The sequence below is a fragment of the Herpailurus yagouaroundi genome, unplaced genomic scaffold (assembly GCF_014898765.1).
Source record: "Herpailurus yagouaroundi ecotype Mexico unplaced genomic scaffold, PumYag 184, whole genome shotgun sequence".
In the NCBI taxonomy this organism is placed as follows: Eukaryota; Metazoa; Chordata; class Mammalia; order Carnivora; family Felidae; genus Herpailurus; species Herpailurus yagouaroundi.
The window spans coordinates 8,125,125-8,134,420 of record NW_024412415.1 but is presented as its reverse complement, the minus strand read 5'-3'; the positions used below and the strand labels follow the sequence as shown (position 1 = coordinate 8,134,420).

At 37.7% G+C, this 9,296-nt stretch overlaps 1 protein-coding gene across 1 annotated transcript in view; it reads right to left on the bottom strand.

The window, feature by feature from the left end:
* The window catches only part of CHP1 (calcineurin like EF-hand protein 1), a 46,900-nt gene that overhangs the window by 16,152 nt on the left and 21,452 nt on the right, over positions 1–9,296 (bottom strand). Inside the window, exons 3-4 of the mRNA XM_040492330.1 lie at positions 7,611–7,691; positions 3,076–3,203 (exon numbers count right to left, since the gene is read on the bottom strand). Of these exons, the coding sequence (XP_040348264.1) occupies positions 3,076–3,203; positions 7,611–7,691 (209 nt within the window). The remainder of the gene's footprint in view (positions 1–3,075; positions 3,204–7,610; positions 7,692–9,296) is intronic.

Below are 9,296 nucleotides of genomic sequence, written 5' to 3'. Positions count from 1 at the left end.
TGTGTGTGTGTGTGTGTGTGTGTGTGTGTGTGTGTGTGTGTGTGTGTAGTTCTGTGCAATTTTATCCACCTATGTAGTTTTGTGTAACCATCACCACAGTCAAGATACAGAGCTGTCTGAAACAGATTCACAAATACAGAGACAAAATAGTAGCTGCCAGAAGGGAGGTGGGGGAGGAGATGAGCAACAGGTGAAGGGGATCAAAAAGTACAAACTTGTAGTTATAAGTCACAGGGATGTAAAGCACAGCACAGGGAAAATGATCAGTAATAATTGTAATAACTTTGTATGGTGACAGATGGTAACCACACTTATTGAGGTGAGCATTTCATAAAGTATGCCATGCATACATATGACATTAATGCATTTGACATAAATGTCAAGTCACTATGTGGTACACCTGAAACTAATATATTGTATGTCACCTATACTTCAATAATAATAAAAAAGATAGACAGCTCTAATGTTACACAGCCTCTAATGTTACATCCTGTTATTTAATATATAATACAGAAGCACATAAGCCTACATATTTGACTTTATGCATTCAAAACTATTCTGAGATAGCGTCAGTAGGATTCACCAGACTGCCAAAGGAATTCATGATTTGAAAAAAGTATAGCCCATGCTAGAGAGGGAATTCAGGTAAAAGGTTTGTGTTAGGTCCGATGACCTTTAAAGTCTCCTCTAATCCTGGATTAGAAAAGCAAGCATAGTTTCGTGGAGCACAGAATGTCTCTTAACTGTCTTCTCCTTAACCAACTCACTTGATTCATGGACGCTCCCTTTTCCTCTGCAAACTGTCCGAATAGATGGGGTGGCTCACTGCATACTCGTAGCTAATGGGCAACACCTGAGTGTCTACTCCGCCAGCTGAAATGGATGGTCACCAAGAGTCAGATGTATCCACTGCCCTAAAACTGTGCTATGCGTACTTAATTTAATAAAACTATATAATAAATACAAAGTGAAACGTGTACGTGGAAACAAAGTTATTGTTTTTACGAAAATTAGATTACTTCTGAAAGGCTCAAAATTAAGTTACTGAAAAAAAAAAAAACAACTGCTGCTAACCTAAGTGTGGCAGAACAACTGTAAAAGATTAAGGAAAAAATGTAAACACCAGAAAGATTCTATTTGCGGAGTGCTTTACAAGTATCTTTAAATTCTCTTTCCACTTGAAAGAAACTGCAACCAGAAACCCCAGACTATACATTATGGATGTGCTTTATACAAAAACATCACACGACTCCCATCTGCAGACTTTTATGAAAACAAAACAAAAAGTCTTAGTCCTTCATCAAAAGATTGGGCAGTGAATGTGTTTTCAAATATTTTAAGGTAAAATAAAATGTTAAATCATGTATACTCTTCTATGATTCCATGCCATAGCTGGCTTTTTCAATTATTGATCAAGTCCTGGTCTGACCACATTGAACAAGAAATTTTCTATTATGCTAATGCCAGAATCAGGCAAACATGTACTAAATATATGCTGAAACTTAAAAATAAATTGTTTTTTGATGTTTATTTTTGAAGTAGAGAGAGACAGAGCGTGAGCAGGGGAGAGGCAGAAAGAGAAGGAGACACAGAATCCGAAGCAGGCTCCAGGCTCTGAGCTGTCAGCAGAGCCATGAGATCATGACCTGAACCGAAGTTGGACACTTAACCGAATGAGCCACCCAAGCACCTCTATGCTGAAATTCTTAAAACGTTAAGACATAGGCTTTGTCTCAAGTAGTATTTAGTCTTGAAAGGAGAAATGGGAATTCACTAACAAACATAAAGTATTCCATAAATTTGAGAACAACTCATTAGAGTTCTATTTTCTTCTATACTGTTTTGTTTGTACTTAAGTTTTCTGCTCTTCAGTAAGGTACCCGATATTGTGGTAAAGAAGAATAGTATTTTGCTATTTTGGTTCAAAAATCTTTCCTGTCCTATATAACAAAATTTATTTCAGTGCTTCTGAAACTCTTTACCAAGACAGGAGTGAAGTTATAGTCCTATAGCCAGGGAGATCTGAGGATGTAGCCCAAAGGCCATAAATTAAAAGTTTCAGTTTCAATTACCCATGTTTCATTTTTCTTTTCTTTTTTTTTCTTCTTAAGTAATCTCTATGCCCAACATGGGGCTGGAACTCATGACTCTAATATCAAGAGTCACACATCTACTGACTGAACCAGCCAGGTGCTCTGCATCTTTCAAATGTATGTCAATTTGGCATTATATTCTATGATTTATCTGTAGTTATTTCCATATTAAAAAGCCTTTTATTTTACTATAAATCAATAAAATCCAATATCAACTTGATGGGCCCCATTTATTCTGTGGCTTCAAAGACCTCTCTGTATACCACTGTACACTTTTGCAAGAAAAGCTTGGGCTCATCAATGCAATACAATTTCAATTTCAGCTTACGTTGAGTGAAAAGAGAAATTCAATTTCAATTTCTGGAGAAGTGTTGTAAGGGATTGGGCAATACCATACATGAGCCAACAAGGGCAGAGGGAAATATAACAAGTGTCCAAGGAAAGGAGGCAAGAGGCATGGGGACAAAAGTTAAATCTTGCACTAAGACAGCTGTCTACCCCTACTCCTACCCCAGTAGCAACCAAATTCTAAGATAGGCTTTGGACTGCCATTCTTCCTTATAGGTGGGGCTGGGTTTTATTCACTGTTGTTGCTCTAGCACTTACACACTGCCTGGCACATGGTAAGCATTCTATGAATTTTAAGGATAATATCAGCAGCTAACTCTTACTGCCAGGCACTATTTGAAGTACCTGACATATTACAATTCATTTTATCATTACAACATCCCTATGTGAAATCCCATAACATCCCATTTTACAGAAGAGGAAACCAAAGCCCAAAGTTTTTAAGTCATTTGCCCAAAATCACATGGCCAAAAAGGGGTAGAGCTGAGATTCAAACCCAGTCAGTTTAATTTCAGGGTCTGAGCTCTTCATCACTATACTCTTGTAAATGCTTCTTTGATGAATGAATGAGTAAATACATGATTTGTAAGAAATGAAAGCCAATATTTTAAGGCAGAAAACTTTATCTCCTTACAGTGCAGTTTGTTGCTTCGGCTATTGAGTGGTTCTGGTCCATTCACATCTTTGCTCTTTTCATTATCCTCAATGGGTCGAAAATGAGCCAAAGTTCTCATGAATCCACGGAAGTTTACCTGGTCCTCTCTGATTGGGAAATGGAACAAACAGAATACCATGTCAATCGGGGTAATTCTTTCCTAGGAATTCAATATGCTGGCAACAGTTTTAGCTAGAGTGGCCTTAAAGTCCATTTAACGAGGTCTTTCCCCATATGCGTGATTCTTTAGGATTCATAAAATACCTTTATTAAGCATCAACCCAACCTTGTGAGATAGGTATTATTTTTCCCACATTATAAATGATTAACCAGACTTGGAGAGGCAACTGAATTTAGCAGGGTCAGAGTCACCTACTGATGTTTCTTGTATCTCTTTCCCAAGGAGGATTTTGAGTAGCACCAAGGCTACACTATCAGGCAAGCCAGGACTTGAACTCACTGCTGTAGTGGGTTTACAGTGGGCAGTAAATTAGCCATGTCAACCCAATGACTCCCAGGCCACCTCTCGTGTTTCCCCTGAAATCACATACACCTATACCACATATTTTAAGGTTAAGGCATATTATGGAAAAGCAACTTCTAAAATAAATATTTTGTTATAAAAGCAATAAATACATTTTTGGAAATTTGGGGGGAAAATAGAAGGAAAAATACCATTCCTAGCTCTAACAATCAATTATAATCATTAATATATTTTCTTCCATTTATTTTTCTATGCATTCTGGATAACTGTGTACATACTGTATGCATACACAATTTTCTATCCTGTTTTAAACTTTTAAGCATGTCTCCAATCAACATAAACACTTTGAAACATTTTAAATGTCTGCAAAATAATTGTGTTACTTGTCATGATTTTATTATTCCCTCATAACTGGATAGATTTTTTCCCCCCATTTCTCATGATTATGTTTGGAATACTCATATATAAAGCTTTTCTGGTACTTACAATTAGAGAAAATTAATCATGCCACAGGCAAATCAGTAACCCTATGAGAAATAATTGTAGGGGTGCCTGAGTCTAAATTATGGTTGAGCGTCCGACTTTGGCTCAGGTCATAATATCACAGTTCTTGAGTTAAAGTCCTGCACTGGGCTGTCTGCTGTCAGCGTGGAGCCGGCTTCAGATCCCCTGTCCCCCCCATGCCCCTCCAGCATGCGTGCTCTCTCTCAAAAATGAATGAACATTGGGGCGCCTGGGTGGCTCAGTCGGTTAAGCGTCCGACTTCGGCTCAGGTCACGATCTCGCGGTCTGTGAGTTGGAGCCCCGCGTCGTGCTCTGTGCTGACTGCTCCGAGCCTGGAGCCTGTTTCAGATTCTGTGTTTCCCTCTCTCTCTGACCCTCCCCCGTTCATGCTCTCTCTCTGTCTCAAAAATAAATAAACGTTAAAAAATTAAAAAAAAAAAAAAAAGAATGAACATTTAAAATAAACTTATAAAAAGAAGAAAGAATTCTAAAACTTGAACGAACAATGTTATTTATTTATTCATATTTTAGAGAGAAAGAGAGAGTGTGCACACACAAGCAAGGGAGGGGCAGAAGGAAAGGGAGAGAGAATCTTAACCAGGCTCCATGCTCAGCAGGGAGCCTGATGCAGGGCTGGATCCCATGACCCTGGGATCATGACCTGAGCTGAAATCAAGAGTGGGACACCTAACCAACTGAGGCATCCCATTGCCCCCAATATTCTTTAATTAAAGGAGAATATCCAATGTGATATGGTTATTTATCTAAGGTAGTCATGGAAAGAATAGGTTGTCTGGTTCCTGTGGCTACCTAAAAGTAAATCCCACTCTTTTCTTGCCCCATTGAATAGTTGTCATACGTCAAGTCTCTCAAGTGCCAGGCAGAAACACGCTGATCAGACTTTCTAAGAATGGAGTTCAAAAGCTAGCTCATGAGCTCAATGTACTCAAAAGAATGACCATTAGTTTTTCAAGTTAGCTATATATTGCTAATGGAGCAGTATCTCATAAAAAAAACATAAGATCTGAGGAATCAAGTAATATGGAATAAGATTTGAGTTATATGCCAGAACAGGTTAATGAGTACATATATTATTGACACATGACTCAAAGGTTAAAGGAAACTAAATACTAATGCTCCATTTTCAAATCTCATTAAAAAAAAATTCCACTAGGGGCGCCTGGGTGGCTCAGTCGGTTGGGCGGCCGACTTCGGCTCAGGTCACGATCTCACGATCCGTGAGTTCGAGCCCCGCGTCGGGCTCTGTGCTGACAGCTCAGAGCCTGGAGCCCCTTTCGGATTCTGTGTCTCCCTCTCTCTCTGCCCCTCCCCTGTTCATGCTCTGTCTCTCTCTCTATCTCAAAAATAAATAAACGTTAAAAAAAAAAAAATTAAAAAAAAAAAATTCCACTTGCATAAGAATAGAGAAGAAACAAAAAAACCCAGAAACCAAATCTCTGTATCTTATTAAGAGCAAGAAGCAGAAGAGCAGCTTGTTAAGAGCTTAGTGGTGTAGCCCAGTGTGGGCCTCAACATCCTCATGTGCACCTGCCTACTGTCTCTAGCAGAATGTTGCATAGGATGGCGGCCAATACTGTAGTCACAACAAAGGTGGTTGCGCCTTATAAAACAGCTTCCCAAGAACCGCTTCTTCAAATAATCAATGGTCACCATGGAACTCTGAAAAATTGTTGGCAAAATGATTCTACTAGGCTTACTTTTCATTCCAAAATGTTTGGACACAAAGCACAGTTGTGAAAGTTATCTCTGGACAGGGTCAATGTTCGGTATGGACTGAAGAGGAAGTGGGAAAAAATGCAAGAATTCAGCACAAAAACCACACCTGAAACAAACAGGGTAGTTTCTCAGGGAGAGAAAAAGGAGAAAATGAAGACAGGCAGGAGATTCTTCATGGTCAACATGAATCTGAAGAGAGCAGGTCTCAGTTTGATTAGATTCATGTCTTCAAATAAACTAGCTGCTAGTCTTTCCCCTCTGTCACTCAAATGTACTAAATGCCCAACTTCACAACTTGCAAATTCCTTTGCTCCCAATTCAGAGTTCTAAAATTTCCTCTCCAGGTATTTTATCTGATAGTATCCTCACTGACACTTAGTCTCATTATTAAGAAACTGGCAACCGCTGAACTTGTTAAAGTCCTTTTGGGTCATACAGATAAAGTTACAAGGAACCAGGAAGAAATTGTTAAAGAGATTACTTAAAACAATACATAATAAGCTTTATTCAGAAAAAAGTACCTAATCAGATGGATAAATATTTACCCAGTGCTTTGATGGCAGTGTATTAGGTAGTGAAGCATATCAAAGGCCGTTAGACCAACCTAAATCTATTTGACAAACTGTGTGTGGTGGAAAGGACTATATCCTTAGCCAATGTTGTAAAAGAAAAACAAAGGCTGTGAAAATGTTCCACATTAAAGGAGGCCAAAGAGACATGACAACAGACCCAGACTGGATCGTGTATTGGAGTGGGGGTGGAGGGGAAGTGCTATAAAGGATATAAAAATTGGCATATGATTGATCTATTAAGATAAAATAGGCAATAGGAGAAACAGGTGAAGATGGTCAAAGGGTACAAACTTCCAGTTATAAGATGAATAAGTTCTGGGGATGTAACGCATAGCATGGTGAGAATAGGTAACAGTATTATATTGTATACTTCAAAGTTGCTAAGAGAATAGATTATAAAAGTTCTCATTACACAAAAACAGTCCCTATGTGAGGTGATAAATAGATGAACTAACCTTATTGTCATAATCATTTTTCAATATATACATATATAAAATCACTGTGCTATATATCTTAAACTTATTCAATGTTTATATGACAATTATATTTCAAAAAAGCTGGAAAAAAGAATAAAATACATAATATTTTATACTAATATTCCAGCAGCTGATAGGTGCTGTAGGTATAAATTACACATAAGATTTCAAAGACTTAATATTAAAAAAATATAATGTATTAATTTAAAAATATTGATTATATATCATATGATAATATTTTAAATATATTGGTTAAATAAAGTATATATTAATGAAGTTAATTTAACTTGTTTATTTTTTACTTTTTTTATGTGGGTACTAGAAAATTGCTAATTACGTATGCGATTTGATTATATTTTCATTGGCTTGAACTGAGAGAACACATGCAAATGAGGCAAAATGTTAACAATGTAACAACAGATAAGTCTGGGAGTTCTTTCTATTATTTTCAATTTTTACAAAATTCTATAAATTTGAAATTATTTCCAAATACGAGTTTAAAAAATTTTAGTTTTACATTAAAGATAAACATAGATTAAAGACAGAAGTTTGAAAACAGGCTTATATACCTATTTGAAATTTAAAAATGGGAAGGAGGGTAGAAGAGAAGAGATCTTCTAGATATGACTAAGTTAAGGATGCCCAGTATAATCAAGAGGATCACGGATCTGAGATGACCCAACCAATATCATTATTTCAGATTAGCCTCAGAAAGGAAGCCCAACAACTGCAGGGACTCACCCCTCCGGAAAGAAGGCATTGATGATCCGGTCCCCCAGTGGGTTGATGGCAAGTTCTGGAATCCGTTGGAAATCTTCCCGGCTGCCAAGAGAATCACCTTGAGTTAGAGATTATTGGCCCTTAGCAGGAACTCCTTTAGTCATGCCAGAGTACAACCTAGCAAGATCATTACCTCATGGAATTTACTTCTGTGGCAAATTATACCAAATAACTGCAAAGAATTGCACTTTAGTAGCTGCCAAGTGTTTCTCACACCAACTCAGGAATGGAAGAGGCCAGATCTGACTATGCCACATTCCAGTGAATTCAGCACACAAGTTACGTCAATAAACCAATTGACGAACAAATACTGAGCTGTCCCTGTAAATCATTCTTTGAACATTACCATTTTGTACTTGGTTATTAGGTATGGAGAGTGAACAGCAACGCAAAGTATTAAACAACACAGAGTCTGTGGGAGGTAGCAAAAATTCTGTACTCTCGGTGAGATCTACAGCACCTGTGAAAGGCAAGGAATTCTTAGGCAGTGTCCAAGGAAAGAATAACATGTGACAACTAAATGATTTTCATACTTCCTTGCTCCGATTCTGGCTCTTCTTCCATTTCTCCTACCGACTCAGAGCTAGAGAAGTATTTAAGTTTTGAACCTGGCAAGGGCAATCATCTTCTCACAGCTTGGAAGTTACACTTAAGCGAGTATTATTAGCTGCCATTCACTATATACACATCATGTGTCACTCTGTTTATACACATTATCTCGTTTCTTCAAGGCGTTTTACCTGTACCCTTTTAGAGCTGAGGAAATTGAGAGTCAGTGAGATAAAGTAACTTGCCCTGTGCTACTGAAGTAGTAAGTGGCAGAACCAGGATTTAAATCTAAGTCCCTATGTCAAAGCACATGCTCTTTTTCTTAAAAAACACACACTTCTTTCCCACATTAAACTTTCTGAAAGAAAGGTGCTCTCCCCAAAAATGTTCAATAACTATTTTCTAAAACCTTCTTAGCTGATATCCTGTGCCAAGAACATAAAGCTGTCTAGAACATATCTGTGCTGTATTCCTCAAAAATAAGAATGTCATGAAGGACAGGGAAAGGCAGAGGATTGTTCCAGATTATAGGGGACTAAAGAAATGTATAACTGAACTCAATGCATGATCCTTAACTAGGAAAAACATTACTATGAAGGATATTACTAAACCAATAGGTAAAAATGGAATACAGGCCATACAGAACATGGAATTACATAATAGTACTATATCAAAATGCTAAATTTCTTGACTTTGACATGAGAATGTCCTTGCAATAGGAAATACACACTGAAGTACGTGGCAAAATGTTAACTGCTAAATCTGAGTATCAGGTATGTGAAAGTTCTTTGCATTATTCTTGGAACTTTCCTGTAAGTTTAAAATTATTTCCAGATAATGGGGTGCTGGGTGGCTCAGCCAGTTAAGCGTCTGACTTTACCTCAGGTGATGATCTTGCAGTTCGTGAGTTGGAGCCCTGTGTCAGGCTCTGTGCTGACAGCTCAGAGCTTGGAGCCGGGTTCAGATTCTGTGTCTCCCTCTCTCTCTGCCCCTAACCCGCTCGCATTCTGTTTCTGTCTCTCTCAAAAATAAACATTAAAAAGAAAGAAAGAAAGAAAGAAAGAAAGAAAGAAAGAAAGAAAGAAAGAAAGAAAGAAA